Source organism: Silurus aristotelis (genome assembly GCF_946808225.1).
Source record: "Silurus aristotelis genome assembly, chromosome: 26".
NCBI lineage: Eukaryota > Metazoa > Chordata > Actinopteri > Siluriformes > Siluridae > Silurus > Silurus aristotelis.
The window spans coordinates 15498569-15523981 of record NC_139599.1 but is presented as its reverse complement, the minus strand read 5'-3'; the positions used below and the strand labels follow the sequence as shown (position 1 = coordinate 15523981).

The window sequence follows — 25413 nt, the reverse complement described above, 5'->3', positions numbered from 1 at the left end:
GAGCGAGGTTTCTCATTAGGAATGGGAGCTATGCGGTTAAGGCGAGGTCGTGCCTCAGAGGTGAGCGGTGCTTAAGAGTGTCACAATCAGATAACCTGAGTGCCGCAGGGCGAGACAGCCAGGCCAGTCCAGACAGCCCGGCCTTGCTTTGCCAAACTGCGTATAGGACAAACACACAATTTGTGTTTGTGCGTGTTTGTTTGAGCAAATGTATGCATCTGTGTGAGGGCAGACTTTTCCACTCTCTCAAAGTGTATGCCGTCTTTGTGGTCGTTTGCAGGTTGTAATAACATCATTTTAAAAATACATGGACACCTCCATGAATGTTTGCTATGACAGAGAACATAAAGCTACCACATTTTCAACACTAGAGTAAACCCTAAATGTAAATCTTAATTTTAGGCTGAAATGTTGAGTACAGCATTAGCAAGAAGTTACAGATACGCTAGCAAAAGGCTAGCCAGTGTTTACAAATTATGCTAAGTATGCTAGTCTCTAATCTCTTAACACTGATGATGAAGTTTAAACCGTTTTTAGTGTGTTTTTTTTTTATAATAACTGACTTAAAGCTAATTCATTTGTTCACACTGGGAGCGAATAGGCTGCTCTGAAATCCCTTCATAAACAGGGAATTTTGTTGAAAAGACCAACCCCAAGTTGATGAGGTAAAATTTCCAGTTGAGGTTGTGGTTTTTAGCTTCACCCAGAGTGCAAATGTGTGAGAGAGAAAGTTATCAGAGAGAGATCAAGCTGCTCTGATTTCACACTTACCATAGATTACATATTATTAGTTTTTTTTTCATAAAAGTGAATAATTTTACTGCTCATAACAGCACTTCCTGTAACCGTCCTAGCTAGTATTTAACCTGAGGGTTTTTTTGCTGTTGATTTCGAGTCAGAAGATCAGCAAAATTTGAGCTACTTGTGTAATTTGACTGGTGGTGAAGCTCCGAAAATTACACGAGTTTACACGAGTAGTAGCTCCAGCTGCAGTTTTTTTTTTTTTTTTAATGCACTTGGTCAAATGTGTTATCTGTAACTTGAGGTTTTCCAGCATGAGAAGGTCTTCAGAACAGAGAGTTCAGAACGGTGTGGGTTTCGTCTAAGTTCAATAAAATGAAAGAGGCTAGGGAAGGGACGAGCGATTCTAGCTGCTCGTGGGAAAGAACTTGGCTTGTAGATGTTAAAAGAAACTATAACATGATGTCACTGTTGCATTGTTTATGTTCACAAATTTCCGGGGTGTAAGAGGAATAAAACACTGGGGGACCTGCTTTTATTGGAACATAATCAAATTTAGGGTGGTGACAGTCGTACACAGGATACATATAATTTATAACTATCATAATAATCTTAAATAATAATAATGATCTTAATAATAATATAAGTTTCATAATAAAAAAAAAAGTTCTATATTTTAACGTAATGTAAATATTAAAAAATGATTTTATATATATATATATAAATATGTTTGACTGTTTTGTGTGGTTGGACAATAAGGTTTTTTTATAGCAATATATTTTGACATTATTTTAGACCATTGCAATAAGAGGAAGGGGGGCAGAGAAAAAAGGAAAGAAAATAACTAATTAATTAACTAATTAATTGTTTTGGTCAATCGTGATAAAGGAAATTGTTTAAAAAAAACTATCGAATGATTTTTTTTTTTTTTAAGGTTTGATTCAAATAATGTAAAATCAATGTGTGTATCAGGACATTTTGGCTCGTGATCAGTTAAACACATAATGTGTGTGTGTGTGTGTGTGTGTGTGTGTGTGTGTGTGTGTGTGTGTGTGTGTGTGTGTTTGTTTAAGGTGCAGCACTTAAGTCACCGTGGTTGTCATTGTGAGATGAACAACCTCAGACATGGCAAAGCTTTAAAAAAGACGCTTTGTGTCAACGAGGTCAGTTTTACTCTGCGTGTGAGCCCAAACAAACACACACACACACACACACACACACACACACACACACACACACACATACAAAAACCCACACTAGGGTTGTAACTGCAGACAGCAAAAGTGTGTGTGTTTGACAGAGACAGTGTCCAGCACTTCTGTTAGTCCACTAAACAAGTCTTAACAGCACTAATTAGCCTGACATGACACTTTAATGCTCAGAAGAAGGAAGGCCTGCTGTGTGTGTGTGCGTGTGTGTGTGTGTGTGTGTGTGTGTGTGTGTGTGTGTGTGTGTGTGTGTGTGTGTGTGTGTGTGTTGGGCATGGCTGCAGGTTTTGGGATGTGTTTGCTTGCTTATTACTCAGATTACAACATTTATCTTTTAGATTACATTGAAAGAGCAGAACATTGTTTTTGTGTGAAGACACTATCTGGATGCTGAAAACACACACACACACACACACACACACACACACACACACACACACACACACTCACTCACTCAGTGAAGAAAATGTCAACATCCACAATTAATGGTCCAATTGGGGGGGTTTTTTGGGAGGGGGGGGGGTCATATCACACTCTTCAGATTTGGTGTTGTCATGGCAACAAAGTTAAGTGAAGCACTCCTGCCTGATGGAAAATAAATGCTGATGTTCCAACAAACAACACACAACCTGCTGAGCTCGATTTTACACATTTATCTTACTATTATTTTATTTCTTATTTTTCTGTACATCAACCTTCTATACTCATCTATTATCAAGGGCATTTTTTTTTTTACATTTATAGCAAAACGCATATGTACATTATTTTCTGGATTATTAAATCAATTCTTTTTAAAGATATAAGTAGAAAATGTTGATGGAAAAAAACAGAAAGAAAGAAAGAATTAAGAAAAACAGTAGGAATATATTTTATTAATGAATATATTTTATACATTTCATTATCCAGTCATTGATGTATTTATTTTTGTTATTTATTTATTTTTTAAAAAGATGCACTGCAATACAGATGGCAAATAGTTACAATTTATGCAAATGATTGAATATATATATAAATACATACAGTTTGCATTTGATCACCATGACTGCACACCTTAACATTGCCTTAGCTGCAATAAATGGACATTTGGTGCAACCCAGATGAGAATGGTTTCCCTCTTGACTCTGGTTCCCCTCAAGGTTTCTTCCTCATGCCATCTCAGGGAGTTTTTTCTTGCCACAGTCACCACCGGACACTTATAAAGAACATCTTAATTATCATTTCTCACCTCATTATTTGTGTAACGCTGCTTTGAGACAATGTCCAGTGTTGAATGCTCTATCCAAAAAAAAATTCATTGAATTGAGAGATAGATAAATAGATTTTTTCCCTTCACAACACTTGATGTATACATGAACATTTTCTAAAAACTACCTTTGTTAACACCTCAGAGTCTCAGAATTAATGCACAGAATGAGGTCACACTTTAGACTGTTCAGAGACTGTTAATATATAATCTACACTTTATTATAATTCAATGATCTTCCTTATAATATATAACCTATTCACTTCACGCACTTTCTGTGACTGGATGAATTCGTCCTTATGAAATACGAAGTCATTACAAAGTCCTCGGAACAGAAATTAAAGCAACAAGTCGGCGTTCGTTTGGAAAGAAACGAAGAAACCATGTTTCATTGCCTGGTGATACAAGACACACAAACGCTGCAACTTGGAATTTTGTGTCATTTAATAGCATTAAAAAAATGCTTCTAGTGATGGCTTTCTTCCGCACAAACTGTTTTGACATCTCGACGTTTGTTTGCTCCCCCATACTCAAAGCGAGACAGTAAAGCAAACACACCAACGGAGACACCAGGACTCTCAGACCCCGAAAAAGCAGAAAGTTCAGCCCTCGCTATAACAAACAGCCACAAACAAAAGGCAACCACAGGCCTCTGTGTTTAGGCCTCTGCCTCTTACACACACACACACACACACACACACATTCTCAAGTACCTCATGGAGCCTGGAGCATACAGAACATTCGAGGACACTGAAAAGGTCGGGCCGGAGCACTACACAACTACACAACGGCGAGTGCATTAGCAGTGTTTAATCAGCGTTTTAGTGCTAATTGTTTGCCGGTATTGTCTCCGCCTTTGCTGGGGGAAAAAAAAAGGAATTATGAAAGCATGGCTAAAGAGAGAAAGAGGAATGGTACTGTTGTAAGAACGGCCATGTTTGATTTGCGGCTGTTCTTCCTTTCTGTCCTGTACGCCCTCCTTTGTATGTAGGGACGGGGAGTTCATTGTCCTCTGGCACGATAAGTTCGAGAGTCAAAGCCTGTTGTGACACTCCACCTGTGCTGACACTGCCTCGCATTCACTGGAAATAATACACAAAGCACAAGAGAAAAGCAGATGCGCAAAGCTCTTTGCATTGACCAAGCGGCTTTCATCCACCCTCCTGCTAAATAAAGTGCCACGTTTAGGGTTCAAGTGTGAGTTATTTTGGATTTTCTTTCTTTCCGGATACAAAGGAAGAGGTGGTCGGTCGGCTGGCATGGGTGTAGACGATCATACAGTCAATAAATACAATCGAACATCAGTATTTAGATTTGAAAATATATTTTATTGGTACAATGATTTTTTTATTTTTTTTTTATTTCATTTATTAGCGAAAGAAATAGAAATCGTAATCACATAACTCAGTTTCATTACTTTCAGTTTATTATCATATTTACCGGATTTTAATTTCCCTGGAATTTATGGGAATTATTTTATTATGAAAACAAAGAGACTATTGCATTTTTGATGTCTTGCAATATTTACAGGGACACATTTTAATGGAAGTCCTTATATATTGATATATAATCATTATACACTATAAGGAAAAAAAAAAAAAAATATATATATATATATATATATATATATATATATATATATATATATATATATATATATATATATATATATATATTTGTGTGTGTGTGTGTGTGTGTGTGTGTGTGTGTGTGTGTGTGTGTTTGTGTGTGTGTGTGTGTGTGTGTGTATTTTTAGGAAAAGTAGCTTTTTTTACAACCCTGAAATTCTTTTTATATAGCATCATAATCCAGCTTTAATACCATAAAATACAAAGAACTTCATACATTTGTATCCATTTATAGTTACATTTAATTGTCATGGTACATTGTAGCATGTCCGTTATAGCGGCTATAAATTGTCGTTCCATCACCAAACTTCATTTGTTTCTCTTAAGGTTAATAAATAGAAAGTTTTCAACTTGTCATAATAACAATAAGTCTGGAAATGTAAAATGACACCTTTTTTTTTGTGTTTCACAAAGAACTTACAACTGGAGACTCCTTCCATTAATAACTACACAATATCTTTCTTTGTATTCATTTGATTTGATTTAATTGATTTTAATACAATTTCGATACGAAGAATAGAACAGATGTATCGACTGGGAAATAGAATTTAAATTCTTAAATTGTTCTTAGCAATAATTAAACTATGATAATTAAACATACAGCCAGATGAGGTTTTTGAGTCTGGTTCCTCTCAAGGTTTCTTTTCCGATATTTTCTTCAAGAAGTTTTTCCTTCATTACAGTATCCTATGTTTTGCCGGTTAGCAATGAATTTTAGAGAAAAGTTTTTAGGGATAAATTTAATCAATTTACAATGTATGTATTGTATGTTAATTGTATTTATTTCTGTGAAGCTGCTTTGCAAAAAAAAACCCCATTGTTAAATGCGCCATTCTTATGAAATTGAATTGTATTGAACTGCACAGTCACTGAATGAAACCATATTAAAGTGGAATGCAGAAAAAGCCGTTGTCGTTTACAATGAAATCAATTTACACTCTCTCTCCAAATCAAACATCCCTCAGCGCCATGACTCATTTGGGTTCGGTGGTTACTTCTTTTCTTCTCGGATCTTGGACGTGTGCCAGTGACACCACCTCAACGCGACTCGCCGACTTTTTCAACACACAGGTGGTCTTCTTCATTTTCAGAGGCACTGCGGTTTTGTGTGTTTTTACCACATTAGTCCTGCACTACTGCTCCTGTTTAGACAGTGCGAGCCCACCCTGAAAGCCACGGCCTATTCACCGGAGACGCTTTGCATGTCTTATTGTAAATATGAGTCTAATGCATTGCCTACTCATTAATAAGATGATTGGACTGTTGCAGATCACACCACGGTCTTGTGACCCGGTTTCATGAACATACCACGTGTGCATATCAGAGCGCAAACGTTGATATAAAGTCACTTCCATTTAAATGAAAAGTTACAGGGTTCAGTTTGGCGTCGTGTATAAATATGGCCGCATTGTATTTTGCCCTATTTAGAAAATATAGGCTGTGGTTGAGTATTTCTTTTATGTATTCACAATACAATTGTATAGTCAAAGAACAGTTTATCCCAATATCAATATTATATTTTGATATTACTTAGACATAAACCTGAGCAAAATGTGTCGATTTTGTATTTATTTTACTCATTCATTGTGTATTTTATTTATTTTTTCATTTTTTGAGCTTTTATCAGTGCATCTAACATTGAGAGACAGTTTTCCAAATCTCCGTTGGGTATATGGTTTATGTAACACAGCCTACATGAGCGCTCAGCACTGTTTCCTTGTTAGGGAACCTAAGTCCAGCCCTTACAGCAGAATGGTGACTCCGGAGCCATTAAAGAGGGTTAAAGGGCCTCAAGTACAATGCAGCATGAGAGGGAAGTGGTGGTGGTGGTGGGGGGTTTCGTATGGAGTCATGGCCATGAGTTAAACCAGGGTGACACGAACCCAAACAAATGGAGACTAAAGCTGCTTGGCCCCGTCAATTACTTGGAAGACAAGAAAAATCGATGAATCATCGAAAGTTTTGAACTGGATAGTTGCTTATTTCACTCTAGATTTTATCACTGGATTTATATAGCGATAGAAAGTGATTGAAAAATTGATTTTAAACAAATAATAAATGTCAAAGTCACACACTGAATTGCGCGCATTTTGTAAAATAAAATGTTATTATTAATAATAACATGTTTCAATATTCAATATTGAGGGAGTGGTGGCTCCAGCGGTTAAGGCGCCGGGTTGCCGATCGGAAGGTCTGGGGTTCAAGCCCCGGTATCGCCAAGCTGCCACTCTTGGGCCCTTGAGCAAGGCCCTTAACCCTCTATGCTCCGGGGGTCCCTTACGAGGGAAATATCAAGGTCCGTGACGTCGGAGTGATGTGGGGCCGCCTTCCCGTGGGCTCACCACCTGCAGGAGGGACCGTAAGGGACGGTGCTGTGAGGATTGGGCAGCAGTCGAAGGCGGAGGCCTGCTTAGACTGCTGCCCCCGCGACCCGAATTACGGATAAGCGGGAGAAAATGAATGAATATTCAATATTCTAGCTCAAACCAAAAGCTTTCAAATGGATAAAAAATATGATCATTGTTTACTTTAGTTAATAATTGGTTCCATTTGATCTAAATAAACTCTCCAATCAATACAATGTGGTCCTTGTCACCGCTTGCTTTATAACACTATTTCTTGAGTCACATCCCTCCAAAAAATAAATAAATAAAACCCTAATTTGATTCTTGATGGTTTGGACGTCTAATTTCTATTATTCGGTAATCAACATTTGTCCTTTTGGGGTTTTATAGTTTAATTTGAATATATTCTGCATTTGTACAATCACAGTGTTAATAATAATATTCTGGATTTGTAGTATTTACAGTATGCATAGTAAAGATATATTTACTGTGACTATGTTGTTCAAAATGCTAGAATTTAAAAGAGATCCGATTGGATGAGATAAGAACTAAGACCAGATTATATATATAAAATTTGCATTTAAGTGCTCGCAGATATAATTTCCAACATGATGCATCTCTTTTGAAACAAACTGTGTTACGAGAGACGCGTTGTGTTGCCCAAGCAAGCTCAGTAACCATCAGGGTCTTAGTCTGCATTTATACATGTAAAGTGTGTACTTTTTATCAGTCATACTGTATGTAATATTAGTTCCACAGCCACTGCAGTGTTTATTATAAATATGTATAATATTTGGACAAAAGTATTGGGACACCTGACTTTTCCAAATGTTACGAATGAGCACAAATCTAGTGGAACATCTTCCAGAAAGGTTAATTATAACTGCAAATTGGACATAAATGTGTAATGGAATGTTCAAAAGGCTCATTAGAATATTGCAGTCTGGTTTCAACAAACTTTTGTCTATATAGAGAATATTGTGATGACTTGATGACTTATTATTTATAGTATGCAGCAAAAAAAAAAAAAAAAAAAAGAACAGTAACAACAACCCACACAAATCTTTCTCTTTTTTTTATTTAAGAAAGATCTGGTTAATGTCAAAAATGTCAAAATTGCTCTCATCACTCCAGCTCGTATGACCTGCTCCTATGCAAATCCTCTTCAAACCCTCGAGATTTGACCTTTCACTTTGTATTTTTTAAAATTAAATCTGCCAAAGGTGGAGTGAAGAAATCAGAAGGTGACAGTGAATGCCCAGAGTTACCTGAATGGATTCCAGACACTTTACTGAAGATTATTCAACATGATCTGATGGAATGAGAGAATGTCAAAATCTGAGCAGATGCATTTAAACTGATGATGCTCATACCAGAAGGGAAATGTGCCAGCTGAGTGTAAACAGATATGGCAGGTTGGCATGTGAACCAGTGACATTACACTGTGAAATGAAGGGTAAAATGGTCAGAGCTATTTGGCCTGACAAGGTGTAAGATATATATATTTAACACGTAAACATGTATAAACGATACATATATAACATTTGTAATACATACGATACATGAATAAACTTTGACGTATAAAAACAGTTGTTATAAACAATTTTTATTACATTGTTTTTCCATTTCCACAATACAAAATAGATTTATTTTTAACATGTTGTAATATGTAATAATTTATTCATATTTACCCACATTATTCATAATTTTTCATTATTATTTATATATATTTTTTTCCTCCACAATTTTTTTTATTGATTTTCCCAGACATTTATCCGGTTAATTCTTTACGATCTTTCATTTTTACACATAATCATTATTACATGTAAATAGTTTTTCATATGCTTGTTTATTATTACATCATTGTAATAATATAAATACACCTTCTTCCAACTTACCCCAATGAAAAACTAAAATTTCATGGGTTTTCCACGACGGGTGACATTATAGAATGTGTTCATCTTCGGGGCAATCAAAGCCGTAATGTATTTTCACTCTAATGCTTTTAGAGAAAACATGCCCAAAGACTTGACACTCTGACACGCTAAGAGAAGTTGACAGCTGGCATATGAAGCACTGCATCACTTACGCACACCCCACTAGATCCATGCCATTATCGCTTCCCATCCGTCCTCAGAAATGGCCACGCCGCCGAGGGTGTGAGTTGCAAATAAAACTTGACGTCTGTCAGAGACCTCGATGTGCAGCCATGCGGAACAGCGTTACAACAGCAGTCCACTGAAGGCCAACACTTCCCTGTCTCCGGTGGTACCACAGGCTTGTCGTGGCTGGTGTCGGAGATGCCGTCAGTGAACGAAAAAGGCCAGCAGCCTTGGGGAGCGTGTCATTCGGATCTTATCCGAAAGCGGCACCCAATACAGTTCGACAGCCCACATATGTGCATATGGCAATCCTGCCCACTGGCTAGGATCTCTCAAATGTGAAGTGTATGTGAGAGCATGAGCTAAAGGGGTGAGGAGAAATGTCAGCAGACAAAAGCTTTTCTGCTGTTTTTGTCATTCGACCTGTGCATGAAATCAGCATGAAGAGTTAGCCCAGAGATATGCTTTTTACTCAAATAACTGTTTATCAACCTGTGAATAATCTGTGTGGACTTAAGCAGCTTTATTTAACGTTAAATAACGAGGCCTCATTTAATTTGTTGTATTCACTTTTACCAACTACACAAGTTCCTCTTTCACAGCGATTTGTCCTTATTTATCAGTGACAATTCAACAATAACCTAAGAAGAACAAACTAAAGGGATTTGACAGTGAGGAAAGAAATCTGGTGAGACAGCTGCTTTAACATAAGTGCTGGAAGGAACTAACATGCCTTACAACATTTCAATATTAAACCTAAGAATCAGATGAACAATTTAAGGCTAATGTATGTGGGCACCTGACAATCACAACCATATGAGCTTGTTGAATATCTCTATTGAGATCTTCCAGTCCATTTTTTGGCAAACCATTAATAAAATTGTGTGGTTCCAACTTCATGGCAAAAGTTTGGGGAAGGACCACATATGGGTTAAATGGGTCAATCATCTACAAATCTTTGACCATATAATGTGTGGAAAAATTATTCTCATTCCTTATGCAAATTCCTGTGGTACAAGCAGATAATAAAATACTTTGTAACAAAAAATAATCAATTCACTTGATAGCATTATACCATACCACATCACCATTTCATTAATTATTTTTCTGGTCCTCATTTGAAGTGGTATTAAATGTGCTGAAACTGTGGCTTGTCTAATTTGGGTTCGTTACTTTTATTATTTGATGTACAGTACAGAATTCAACAGTGGTGTGAAAGTGGTTTGCATATATGCTATTTGTAATCAATTCTACTGTTTGTAATGGAGACATTCTGAGTGGTTGGTCATCTGATGTTAATTTGCAATAATTTGAGGGGGTTTTTTTTAGTTTTACTTCCAAAACTCGCTTACGCCAAAACTCGGTATAATCTTTTTTTACCTACAACTTTTAACTATTATATTTTTAGGCCTTAAGCAGGAAAGTAATTTCACTTAATGTGACAGTTTTCCTCAGAATACCTGGGATAGATTCAAATCAAAATTAATCTAGATTAAAATGGCATTCTTAGAAGATGTTGAAGCGCTGAGTAGCTTGATCACATCTGTTGGAGAGTTGTAGTCACTTATACACTTTTGACTTATATAGCTTCCCACCCTCTACGCGTCATGGAAAACACTTTCTGTGATGAGAGAGAGCTGTCAAATGTAAATGTGATGCAGTTTGAGTGTCCTGGCCTAGATGCACCGAGGTGGAAAAGCAGAGTGTTGCCCCTAAGGTTCTGCTGTCATGCTTAACAAGCTCCATAAAGAAGAATGATGGAACTGTTCTTCCTTCTCTGACAAGTGGACAGGAACTAAATGGTCCTAAGATAATGTACCTGGAATAAGCGTTCCCCATAAATAAGTTGTTTGTTTCATCAATGAGATTTTCAGGTAGTCAGTGTTCATATTATTATAAAGATCTGATATTGTATGATTAGCACAACAAATCCTTGGACCTTAGATCACACACCTGGCTCAAATCATCAGCTGTCATCATTCCAAGATTTGGAAACTTACATATCATGTTGGGTAACTGTAATTACAAGATTACAGCTTGGGAAAAAAATGTTCATGTCAGCCTCTGAGTGGGAATTTGAAGCTTTATGACAATCCTTGTTTCTCCAACCAAATCTGGAATTGAAGAATTATGGCTGCCAATATGAACATATCATCTGTCCAGGGCAATAAAATCATGAAAATGTATTTGTACAGTTTCCGTTAAATTTGGCAGAGTGACATAAGGCTGAAAAAGTCGGTCGAGACTTCAATCACTGGCTACATATTCGAACATTGTTCCCAAACCAACTGTGCGATAAAATCTCTCCATCAGCTCCGGGGTCTTTGAGCCAACCAGTTGCCTGAACCACCTCACCTGCTCTGCTCAATTTGAAGGATTAGAATCTTGACACTAATGCTGTCCCTGATTGTCAAGCTCCTCAACCTTCATAATAAAACATACTCCCTCTGTAGAATGTTTCAGCATTCCACTTTAAGAGCAGAGTATTTCGGAATGCTCTTTACAGAGATTCACAATTTTACTTATCGGCCCACACTCCCCCAACCTCAAGCTTTCTCTTGTCTTCCTTGCTTTTTCACAAACTGTGCACATTCCCTTCTGTCCTCGCTGCATGAGCTTGCCGCTTTGCAGAGCCTCCTTCATGGAGCCATCTTTACTCATTTGGAATTATGACACAGAGGTCATCTACAAGTTCTTCTTATAGGCAAGGGAAAATTTCTCAAAACGACTGGGTTCGGGACAAACATATCTTCACTGGAAAGTTTGAATGGTCGCTTGAACTGATCCTTCATTCAATCTCCATTCAATAAAAAAATAAATCATACATGCAACAAAATCAGAGTTAGGTTTATTGGTCAAGTGTGTTGACACACCCAAGGAATTTGGTTCCAGCTGTTGGTGACTCTTAAACGTATAGATATAAATGGTAATACTATACATTTCGCTTATAGACAAGACTATACAAGACTACATATATGCATAAACTATTAGAATCATCAGCGATCAATTCTCATGTTTGTCACAGTGAACAATCTCCAATATCAATCTCTTTTCATTATGTTGCTTCATCAGTCAGACACCTGAAACCACAAGCTACCCAAAAGCGAAGTAATTTTTGTACAGAGAGAGTGGCAGCTGGAAAGTAAGTGAATTATTGATGGCAAACATGGCAGGATGCAGTATTTATCACTGTGGTGCTGGAGACCCAACATACAGAGACTGTAAGTGGATCTTTGGAGAAAGTGCAGCAGCTATTGTCCTCGGAGTGCCGGCGCTCTTGGGTGTGCGATACCGCACCATATCTTATCACCTCTCTAGTGAAAGCAATACGCCTACCATGATGTTGCCGACACTGCGCTAATTCAAACTGGCTTAAAGGGGGTTCAAAAGAGGGCCTGGGGAACGTTCGCATAGCGACATTATAGAATCATCAGCAGGGGAGCATGTCAAGAAGTGCTTCTGGTTTAAGTCATGAATTGGCACTAGATGTTTTTCCATGTGTGGCTAAACTCATTAGAAACTGAAACACTACGAAAAAATAAGGTTTTCTCTTGTTTATCGGCTACAATGAGCTGAAACCTGAAATCTTGAATGCTTATTGAAGATGTTTGTTTGCAACCGCTGATTTATCCTTAACAAGTGTAATAATGACTATTGGAACAGACTGGGATCTCTTTACATCTGGGTGATATCGAGCTGTTTTTTAACACTTTTTAGCACAGCAAGTGTCACTTTGATTGTGACCCCTTATCTTAGACTGCCAGTCAATTTGATTTACCTGACTATTGCCATGTGAAACAATTCTAACAAACTCTGGTATAATCAGCTATCTTAAGTCCCCAAATAACAAACGAAAGTCTTTTATGCCTCCTTCTTGTTTCCCTATCTCTTTTTTTTTACTCGATCAGAACTGAAAGCTTATATCCTGCCAAAGCAAATGTTAAGCTATAGCGTGTGCTGTGGGTACAATAGGCAGGGATCAAGCTGCCTTTTTAGCCTTCGATTTCTTGGTGAAAAGGTGCGTCTCCAATTACCGCCACTTGCTTCTTCTCAATCTTGTTTGCAATTAAATATTCCAACGTGTCATTAAACGGAAGGTGAAGTGAGCTGCCACTCAACATGGATGAAGCAACGTGCCCAATGTGACAGGTAAACAGAGAAGCGAGAGCGAAAGGCACAGCTAGGGTTACGGGCCTGCTCAAGTAGTGCCACTCACCGGCTCTGTTTCCACCGGGAAGAGATCGATTTACTCGTGGCTGCCACATAAAATAGTCCGGTCCAAGTACACTGCCTGCCTCAGTGATGGAATGATTACTTATTCATGGAAAGTTGGCAGGGGAGGGAGGGTGATGTGAATGGGAGTCCTTGTTTTTCAGTGGGTTTGCAAGACAAGGCTGACATAAGGGTATCTATTACGAACTTGTTCGCAGAGTCTGGCTCCCTTATTGCCAGAATTGCTGGAGATTGTCTCAGCTCTAGCTCGGAGTGACAGATCTGGAACGTACCACTCATGTTCGCCATGGGTTTCAATCACAAGACATACTGGATTGAACACAGCATTCTGCAGGTATGACATATTGAATGTATTCCAGCAGGGGCATGTATGCCGGCTGACTTAATCTAACATTCTAAAGTCACCCCAGGTAGCCTGACACTTATCTGCTGGCCTTGAAGGACACAGTTGCTTTCTCGCTCTCCTCTGCTGCTCTGAACATTGCTACCCTGACACTAGAGAGTCCACGCCATGTTTCGGGCGTGTGAAATCTCACACTACCTGCAGATCCGAGGGCACAGAGGGCTGGCGCTTTCACAAGCAACTGCAGAGGCTTTCTTTGCTCTGGGCCAAGATAAACTTGCAACCCGTAGTCCTATTCAGTACTTGAGACCCCACGGAGTTTACACCAAGACACTTTTAACCCCCAAACAGAATTCTCTATTATCCAAGTGCTGCATTTTCATAAAGCCTGTGTTTAATTCCCACATCCATTCAGTAGTTTATGAACTGAGCCCCATCCTTGCAACATGTCTCCTTTCAGGCCATTGCAGAACCAGCTAACCACTTTAATTAAGCTGGAATTGTGCATCAAAAGCCTCATTCAAGCACATCCATCAGCATCTTTTGGATGACGAGTGAAATCGGATACCCATCCACTATTCCACCTCTTCTTATCGCACTATGGCGCCTTGCGCTTTCACTGTAACACTCCGCCGCTTGGCAGGAACGCGTAACCTAAGTCACCCTGGAGTCATTGTGCTGGTTGTAAGCAATATGTTCCACTGTGTGATGGCCGAGCACATTAACACAGATTCTTTTCACTCTTGCGCCCGTGATACCCCACCGGCGTTTGTGTTACAAGCCGCTTGATTTCCAGCAATTCAAAGCTAAAGTCTGGCGAAGGTGTGAGAGGGCTTCTTGAGCAGCACCGAGGCCAAGTGTAAGACTACTGCTGGAGCACCTGTTACTGTGCCCGTGAAGCTAACCTAAATGCTAATCAGGAATTCTGAATAGGGGCTGTTGCTACCACTGGGACTTAAACGGTTTCCAGTGCGTAATTCTTTTGTAATTCAATGTAGCCTACTGTATTTCAGGGCTGTACTAATATCAATTAAGCCATAAACAACCAACATCCTTGGACATATATATATATATCCTACTAAACAGATTAAGGACTTTACCACATTTTCTGGTGTTTCAACCAGGAATTTCACTAGGACTTTAATATAGGATGGATTTAATTGTTATTATTTTTAACAAAAATGATAGAAAAGGATTCTGTATAATTGGAACATTTTTTTTATGTTTTCTGTATTTTATATTTGAAAATAATAAAAAGAAAACAGCAACATTGTCCAAAACAATAGATTATGGCAGGAATCCGTTAGGAAAAGGTTCATCAGCTAATATAAACAAGCATAACTATGTTTGAGCAAATGATTTACAGTAGGTTCTAACCTTTCTGACCTTCTTCATAGCAGAAAATATTTAGACGCACACATTTTCTTATATCTTTATCGACAACTACTAACTCATCTTAATTGGATTCTGATGACCCCTGTTGGTTACTTAGAGAAATGTGTAAATAAATAATGGAAAATATCCTCCTTTTGTTCTATGTTGTTGTTAATACTGTTCGATATTGCAAATACAGAATCATTTGAATTATTTGTAATTTTTTTTATGTTTTTGCAGATTATTTGGATTATTTTTTTTTTAAAGAACGTTTTAAATATATTCTAAATTAGTTGCTGTATCAAAGATGTCCACTGGGAGTCAGTGCTGACCAATAATTCTCCTGTTAATCGCATCTACTTTACTGCAGTATTCATATTCTGCAGTGTAATGAACGAATTTTTTTGTATTTCCACGACTCAATACACTAATATATGAGAATTTAGCTGTAGTCAGAGGTTTCCATCGATCCATCAATCTATCTATCTAAAATCAGCTTAACTGGGTTTTAGTCATACAGCGATTAAAGCATTAGTGATTATGTTTTCATTAAAAAAATGCTTAATTTAATTTCTTCCTTTTCTCGTTCCTTTTCTAATAAATGTATTTTTTTCTTCCATTTGTTTAACACTGAGTCTTACAATCTTCCAATGTCCAGGCAACAGAAAAGCTAGCATCTATGTTGATGTTGGCTTAAAACAAAATGCATGTAACAACCACCAAACCCCCTTTGATCGAACTGCAATCTAAGCAAAAAAAAAAAAAACATTGAGAAAGTAGTTATCAGATAATCTGTTACTGAACAGGATTCTTTGGAAATACACAAACGAAAGTTTTGAAATTCAGAGGACCTTTTTTTTTCATGACTTCATAACTTTCTTGCATCAAATTTCAGTTTCTGCTATTTATTTTATTTTATTCTTATTAAAAATAGTACTAGCTCATGTTTTTTTCTTGACCCTATCTGACATGCTCCATTTCAGGATTGATTACACAATGGCTGCACCACAAATGCAGTATAAATTACATTTTATTATTACGGAAGGCATCGTTCTTTAATAATGTTGCTCTGGATACAACTAAAACGTGTCGCTTTAGGAACGTGTTCTACGTGATTACATGATGTTCATGATGTCCGAAGAGGTCCTTCATCCAAAACTTTTCCCTCAAGTGTACCCTAACTGAAGCAGCCATGAAGCTAAATGCGGAACAAACACTTTCTAATATGCAGTTACTTTTACATCCATCAAGTTGATTATTAACCAGTAGCAGCATGCTATGAAGTGTTTTATTCCACTTATAACACATTGATTTATGCTATAATGATGTGCTATTACACGTAAGGTGTGAAGTGTGTTCAAAACAATTACAACCTAACTAGTCTAGTTGGATTGGATAGTAACTACTCACTTATTCATTGGTTAACTTTAATTGTTCAATTCAATTCAATTTTATTTGTATGGTGATTTGGACATTTGGGCATTTGATCCAAAGCAGTTTTACAAAATGACTTCGATTTCGAGTATAACTTTTAACTTATAAGTTTATCCCTAATAAGCGAGTGATGACAGGGGCAGCGAAAAAAATCCCTGACAAAGTATTAAGAAGAAACTTGATAAATGATAAATGTTCATTTATTATAGTTCCAATTATTGCTGAGGTTGTCAACTGTTCGAAAAAATATTATATATATATATATAGATGAAACATGTCTTTTTTAATCCAGAATTGATCGTTGCATAGATTTTCTAATGGTGAAAAGTATCTGATATTTCATCTTCTCCCGCTTATCCGTAATTCAGGTCGCGGGGGCAGCAGTCTAAGCAGATTCCCCAGACACTTCTCCGTGTCCAGGGATCGGGCTGTCAAGGACCCCGCCTTCGACTGCTGCCCAATCCTCTCAGCACCGGTCCCTTACTGTCCCTCCTGCAGGAGGTGAGCCCACGGGAAGGTGGCCCCACGTCGCTCCGACAATTTATTTTTCTCGTAAGGGTCCCCTGGAGCATAGAGGGTAAAGGGCCTTGCTTAAAGGCCCAGGAGTGGAATGGCAGCTTGGCGATACCGGGGCTTGAACCCCCGACCTTCCGATCGGTAACCCAGCGCCTTAACCACTGGAGCCACCACTCCCCCAGATATTTCAATATCAATTTTCAAATCCAATTCATTAAACAAATGAAAGTCACATACACATTCATACAGAATATGACACATAGTAAAATGCTTTTTTGACTGTCCAACTTATAAACATGGAAGAAATACAATATAAGATAAAAAATAAAAAGAGTAAAGTAACGTAAAAAAGTATAAAAGTATATTAAATTGAATAAAACATTTTTAAAGCAAACTTATGTTTGCATGATGACTGCAGTACATTTGAGATAAATGAAACCTTTGTATATTTGTCTCCGCCCCAATTATTCCCATTTAAGTCATGAAGTCTCGATTAGGGATGGGCCTCATTTCCATTTTGATCCCAAAACCAAGTACTTTCAAGACCACGTATTGTCGATGTTCATACCAATACCAATACAAATTCTTGCATGAAATGTTTCTCTGTAAGGTTTTATAGTCTTTATAATTTTTGGAAGTCAATATTATTAATATTTAATTGTAACCTTTTGTTAAAAATCTTTTATTAAAAAAATGATGATTATTAATCAAACTTTTAACAAAATATTATCAGTCAGAGAACCCCATTCACGCCATGTTTCTATATTTCTCGTTGCACGTTTTTATAAAAGAATTATAAAAATAAAATTTGTTGACTTTTCAGACTCCTGTTTTTTCTTTGACTGGTCAACTCTCTTGCTTTTAAAAAAAATCCCTCAGGATCTGATGCAGAAATCTCGTGATATATGCCTGTGCTACTGAATACTGACTCGTTTGTATAATCAATAGAGCCACAAGGGATAATAAAATAGTTCCTATTCACATTAAATCAATATTAAATCAAATTCACTTGTTGGGACGTTATTACTATATGACAATTCCTAATCTCAAGGTCGCGTCTATCTGGCTGTAGAGCAGGTGATGTCTGCATAATCTATAAACTTTGAGCTGAACTTGAACCTGAAATCGAGGTTGCACAAGACTGATATTTCGCCGTTCCTAATCAAACTGTTTACACAATAATTGGAATGGATGCCGCTGTCTGCATGGTACAGTACGTTTGGGTGAACTCGGGTCGAAGGTGCGACAGAATCTACACTCGGCTTTGCATATGCGGTATTCACAAAAGAAGTAGTGAACCCTAATGGGCTTTTATGTTAAAGATGGATTGCTGGTGAAGCTTTCCCCCTTATTTGAAGGAGGCTTTTATTTAGAGCTGAAGAGAAGTCAACCATGGCAGATTGGAGACACTGGGATTTGAACTGACAACCTCCTGAACAGTACTCCACTAATCACTACTCCAGATGGCACAAGGAATATTTATCCCTTTTATTTCATTTTAATTACAATAGCAGTAAATACGCTAATGCTCAGGAGTAGATTTAGGAATCCCTGGTCCAAATACTAGTAGACAGAACAAATGTTTAAAGAACTTCAAACCCATCGACAGCTGATATCAATGGCACTTGTCAAGAGGTGTGATATATTAGTTTTTATGTATTTAAAAAAATATATATAATTTCAATGATTCCTCCAAACAGGATTTCAGGCTGATGGTATCCTAAGCCTGCAACCTATTGAACCAGTATTGATATATTCATTGATAGAGACTGTAAGGGACTTTTGTACGTCGTTCTGGATAAGGGCGTCTGCTAAACGGCATAAATGTAACATGTAAATGTAACAGGTTCTTGAAGCTGATATGTTGGAAGCAGGAAAAATGGGCAAGCAGACCAAGATACACCCCTTAATAGCAACAATATTCCTTACACAGTAGTGTCTTCTTTCAGGAGTTTTGAGGAACATGACAAAGATTTTAGGACGTTGACTCGGCTCCCAAAGTCCCGGGGGAAAATCTGTTGAATGTGCAGGACATTTTGATTTATAGAGCCGACATCTCACGACGATCGAATCCTGTGGATGCTTAATGGGGTCATGTTGAATAGAGTGTGAAAGAAAAGCTCTGCACTTTCAAATTGCGAAAAAATGCTCATAAACGGTTTGAGGAACATGAAGTGAATACCTTTTACATGCTGTTTTTTTTTTGTTTTTTTTTTTTTGCACCTCTTGACTGCTGCTACTGCTGTTTTTGCACTACATCCAGTTACAGTTTTTATAGTTCTGTTTGCACAGTACTGTGTATTCAAAGTATACAGTAGGTTTACGGGTCAGCGCTATCTGGGGTTATGTGTTTTGTCTTGTGTTGTCTGTCTGTACTGTTTTTCGTCTGCACTGTTTGCACTAGGTTGAACTCGATGCACTTTATGTAGCTTTGTGTCGTGTTGTAGCAGTATGTTGTTGTTTAGTGTAGCACCAGGGTTCTGGAGGTACGTTGTCTAGTTTTTACTGTGTACTGTGTAACTCTGTGTATAGTAGAAATTACAATAAAAGACTCTTGACTTGACTTGAAGAGTTCAGGGCGTCGGTTCGGCACCAAATTCGGCACCCAAGACATTAGAATGCTAATATCCTGGTCCCAGATATCACGGTACACCTTGTGGGGTTTGGGCCTTTATGGGTCAGGGCTGTTTTTGTGACACATCAACACAAAATTAGATGGGCGGTAATGGCGGATCGGTGTTGGAAACGCATCCATGCTTGCTGTTCATTCAATGAACTGGAGATCTGACCAGTCTTAACAACACAGACTTCTGTGTTGTTACATTTCCTGTCATTTTTAATATATTTTATAATTTTTCTTAATTCTTTCAACAAATAAATTTTTTAGTTGTGGTGCCTCTGCTCTTATATATTGTGGACTTTTCTGTTTATTCACTTGCAGAATTTCTATATATTTCTCGTTACATATATACAATTAGCCATCTTGAATATTAACGATTATTTCCCAATTTTCCTGCAAATATTTGAACATCTTCATCCAGACGCACCGCTACCTTCAATTCTAAACCGGATCAGGCGATACTGTGCAAAAACACGCGGACCTCAAGACCTTCTTTCTCATTGGTTACGCCTCTCATTATTTGCATAAGTAACTCCGCCTTCCGCCGAAACCTACGTTTTTGATTGGCTCACGCGTGCAGCGTGAGTCTCTCCGAGGGTCAGAGTTCGACGGTCTGCAGTAACCTCGTTCCTTTAACGACAAACCACTTCCTCGTTTTATGATTGACAGGAGCAGGTATCCAATCAGAACTGTGCTTTTGAGACGCGAGTTCCAGGATATCCAATCGCAAACGTGGGGGCGGGAGCTTTGTAATTGTGGGTGGAGTTAAAAAAAAACCGCTTCCGTATCGCACCACTGTGATGAAGTCGCTGTCAGAGCGGCGCTCGAGCGCGGTGGTGGGACGAGAGAAATCAAATATAAGCTGTAAATAAATAAATATATATATATATATAAAATAACTTTCGTCGGGAAAAGTACCGCTTCAGAATAGCGTGCCGACTCATTTCTCACGGTGAGTAGCTCATTAGCGCGGAAGCCCGCTAAAGCTGCATGCTAGCCGGCTTTAAATCATCTCGCGCATCATCTCCGAGGCAGTGAACGAGACTGGGGAATAATAACACGAAATAAAAAGTAGCGACATGTCAAAATGTTAGGAATTTAGTTCTGAAATGCTACAATTTAATGCAAAGCATCGAGGTTTTTCTTTTTGATAAACAGTAGCGCAGTAGTCTTTCAGCCCTGCACGCGCACACACGCCTAAGTAAACAAATAACACTGTTATTATTTCTCTTTTTATTTATCGACATTTTCCAGCAAAGTATCTTCTCTTCCGATCTTCTAACGAGCCACCATGCTTCTTTTCCCCCCCTCACACCAGCTAAGACATGCGTGTGATCTCGTTTATCAGGTTCTACTGGATGGACTTAAGGTTTTGCTCAGGTCATTTCAGACCCTGTCAGTTTTAGAAAAATAAAAATAAAATAATGTTTAAATTATACATATTTCAGGACAACACCTCACAATTGATACTAAGTGATACAAAATTAAAAAAAGAAAGAAATCCTATTTGTATTTTTATTTTCTAATCCGTTTTGTACGCTTGTGAGCTTTTTTCACTGAGACTAATGAATATTCATGACACAGAACACGCGTGCTTATTAATATTCATATCTAATGGCGCGATGCGGAATAATTCTCGATTCTGATTGGTGAGGAGGCGGCTAACTTTTTTTTAAAGTAATTCTCACATAAAATAAATGCAATCAGAGACATGCTCTTGTCTGCTAAAGCATCAGAACTGAACCAAATTGTTTCATATTGAAAGTTAATTGAATTCAATTCATTTTTACATGTATAGCAATTTTAACAATGGACATTGTCTCAAAGCAGTGTATAAAGTTGTATAAAAGAAAGTCAAGTGCCTTTACGTTTGTTTTTTATAATTGCAAATTTAACCCTAATGAATGAGCCGGTGGCAACTTTGGCAAAGGAAAAACTCCCTGAGATGGCATCAGATAGAAAGCTTGAGAAGAACCAGAGTCAAAAGAGAACGTATCCTCATCTGGGTGGCACCGAATGTCCATTCATTACATTTCTATCATTATCAAAATTTACTGATCAGTGATGGGCTCCTATATCGTTGTTGCAGAAATGTAAATCATACTGGATAGTATCTGAATCACAAGCTAAACCGAATCATGTCGGATCTGTAGTGATTAAAATCGGATCAAAATTGTGATTAAAACCTGTCCTGAAATTAATTGTACTGTCGCTGAACCAAATGGTTTTCAATCAGTAGTGAGTGAAATGATCTTGAGGTGGAGATAAACTAGTACTGAATTATCATTGTCGCTGAGGTTTACAGGATCGGATCAGTAATGAATTTTATAATATCGGAAGTAAATTTTATGGATGCTGAATAGGATCGTATTGAAACCAGTGTAAAAATAATTCAGTACAGAGCTGAATTATCAGGTAACTAGTGAAACAAATGTATTGGTACTAATCCATGAGGTGAATTATATTAGATTAGGGGGTGTGAATTGAAATTGACGCTGAATCAGGCCTGAATGGAAACGCACTCTCGCTGAATTTCTTTTGGTTCCTATGGATTCGCAATTCCTATGGATTCCTGTGGAATCGTATAAGATCAGTAGCGAGGTTAATTGTAAAAGGACGGAAATGAATTACTCGTGAGCGTCAAAGAATCTTTGAGTGACATCACCGATCCGAAAGTTGGATAGAACGTCGGGTCACAGTGTTGGTCAAAAGCATAACCTTTAATTTCGTAACGTGTACAGACTGTAATGTTGATCAAATGTTGTAATCTGGTGATGAAGTTACTCCCAGTGTGGGTTTTTTTTTTTTTCTTTCCACACCAAGTTTAAAGCCAAATGGTCTGATTTAAGGAGGCGGGGATTCAAACACATGCTCGTGTGCGAAGAACAGCCTCGATATCACGTCAAATTCATTTCAAAATCTAAACGGAAATTCCTCCACGGGAACCGCAGGGGAAAAACGTGGAGCACTTTCTACGCCACTGTTAAGTCTGATGTCGTGTTTGCATCATTATCATCATCCTCCCTGAATATTTCATTCATTCTCCCTTTTATTTTTTTGTGGCATCAGTGTTCGGAGCCTGCCAGTGTCATCCGTCCATGGCGGAGCAGGATCCCCAGACGGAGAAGCCCCCTCCCGCCTCGCACTTCACCATCGGGTCCGTGTCGGAGGACAACTCCGAGGATGAGATTCAGTGCAAGTCAGAGCTCTCCACGGAGGACAAGGAGCGCTCGGCGTCTCCGTCCTCGGTCAGCTCGGACAGCACTTTCGAAAGCCTGGACGGCCCGCTGCACAACATGAGGTCAGTGTTTCATTAGACTTCTATAGGTAGCTTTTGGTCGTCTAGTCGACTTTAGAATTGCATGATTTCTGGAGTTGTGTGATAAAATCAAGGGCAAATCCGGTCCAATTTACATAAACGCCATTTAGTTTGTAAGCAGTTGGACTCTGGTTTGATTTTTGTGGAGAAATCAGTGGTGTGAAATAGTGTGTCCGTGACCTTGTCGGGACCAACATGTGTTTCTGTGTATGTGTGTTTTATATCTGTGTGTGTGTGTGTGTGTGTGTGTATGTGTGTGTGTGTGTCTGGCTCAGTGTAAACGCATCTGTAGCGCTCACTCTCTGCCACGAATAGTTCTAAAAGAGACACACTTTTATCTGTGCTTTCTCCTGATTAAAACCCAGACTTTCAGATCCAGAAGAACCCGTAACAAAAATCTACATCTTTTTCTGCGTCCTGGACAAAAAATATATATATAATCATTGAATGTGGTAGAGAGCCACCCTGTACTCTACCACATTCCTATTGGTGGACAGGAGCATTGGGCAAGTAGAGGACAGACAGGGCTCTGTGTGTGTGTGTGTGTGTGTGTGTATGTGTGTGTGTATGTGTGTGTGTGTGTATGTGTGTGTGTGTGTGTATGTGTGTGTGTGTGTATGTGTGTGTGTGTGTATGTGTGTGTGTGTGTGTGTGTGTGTGTGTGTGTGTGTGTGTGTGTGTGTGTTGGGGGAGAGGGAAGATCACACCATGCCTCTATTTCAGTGACAACATTTACTTGCCAGCATACCAGTGATGATGTAACAGCGCAGTATCAGACCAAGCAGAATTGAATCAAACACACACACACACACACACACACACACACACACACACACACACACACACACACACACACACACACACATTTCTCTCGACAGTTTTTTTTTTTCTACAGAGCTGTTGTACAAAAGTAAATGTAAGTCGATTTTATTGAGCATTAACAAATTTACACAAGTAATGGAGAGTGTGTTAGAGAAGTGAAGAAAAGAGTGCAGGCAGGGTGGAGTGGGTGGAGAAGAGTGATAGCAGGAGTGATTTGTGATAGAAGAGTATCTGTGAGAGTGAAAGGGAAAGTTTATAGGACTGTGGTGAGACCTGAGATGTTGTATGGTTTAGAGACAGTGGCATTAAGTAAAAGACAGGAGGTGGAGCTGGAGGTAGCAGAGCTGAAGATGTTGAGGTTTTCGTTTGGAGTGACGACGATGGACCGGATTAGAAATGAATTTGTTAGAGGGACGGCACATGTAGGACGTTTTGGAGACAAGGTGAGGGAGGCGAGATTGAGAAGGTTTGGACATGTGCAGAGGAGGGACATGGGGTGTATCAGTAGGAGAATGCTGAGGATGGAGCCAACAGGAAGGAGAAAAAGAGGAAGACCAAGGAGGAGGTTTATGAATGTGGTGAGGGAAGACATTCAATTCAATTCAATTCATTTTTATTTGTATAGCGCTTTTAACAATGAACATTGTCTCAAAGCAGCTTTACACAGATAATGCGGTGATTAAAAATGAATATGTTCTTTATGAGTAAGTTTGTCCCTGATGAGCAAGCCGGTGGCGACTGGCGACTGTGGCAAGGAAAAACTCCCCGAGATGGCATAAGGAAGAAACCTTGAGAGGAACCAGACTCAAGAGGGAACCCATCCTTATCTGGGTTACACCGAATGTCCATTTGTGGCGGGTATACAATGTTGCGGGGTGCAGTGATGATGATCAAAAGCGAAGTGTATTTCTGAGTCAGTGTAGGAGACTGTTGACATCCAATCCAGGCAGGCCTGGATGAAGTGGGAAGATCCACGGGGGGGAGAGGGGCAGGAACAGTGGTCACTGGAGCCTCAGGAGCATGTTTAACTCGACCGAGAGAGAGAGAGAGAGAGAGAGAGAGAGAGAGAGAGAGAGAGAGAGAGAGAGAGAGAGAGAGAAGAGGGTGACAGGAAGAGAAGGATATGGATTATTAAGTGTACCTATTGTTGCATGAGAGTTAAAGTCACTGTGCAGTTTGGACTCCGGCAAGACTCGCTATAGCAGCATAACTAAAAGGGAGAACCAGAAGGCAACACAGACATGAGGGATCTCTGGGATAAGAGACGGCCCACCACACCACCATCAACAAACCTGAGTGAACACGTGAATGTGAGGGGACGACAGCGTACAAATATCCCAGTTCACCAAACACTCTATATCAATGTTCCCTCCAGATCTGAGCCTTTACCTGAGAAAAAATCTACTGATTAAAGGCTTGACTGAATAAATATGTTTTCAACCTCGACTTGAACACTGAGACTGTGTCTGAGTCCCGAACACTGAT

The 25413-nt window shown here is 38.7% G+C and overlaps 1 protein-coding gene across 12 annotated transcripts in view; it reads left to right on the top strand.

The window, feature by feature from the left end:
* Window positions 1-20536: 20536 nt before the first annotated feature.
* The window catches only part of acaca (acetyl-CoA carboxylase alpha), a 38720-nt gene continuing 33843 nt past the window's right edge, over window positions 20537-25413 (top strand). For 10 of the 12 annotated variants that reach the window (XR_014531699.1, XM_083530734.1, XM_083530741.1 and 7 more), the window contains exons 1-2: window positions 20537-20739; window positions 22857-23088. Coding sequence is in view for 10 of the 12 variants with exons in the window: in XM_083530734.1 (XP_083386860.1) it covers window positions 22886-23088 (203 nt within the window). In the remaining 2 variants the exon portion in view is untranslated. Of the gene's footprint in view, window positions 20740-22615; window positions 22770-22856; window positions 23089-25413 lie in introns of those variants that run through there. The other 2 variants (XR_014531700.1, XM_083530735.1) reach the window with 1 other exon arrangement.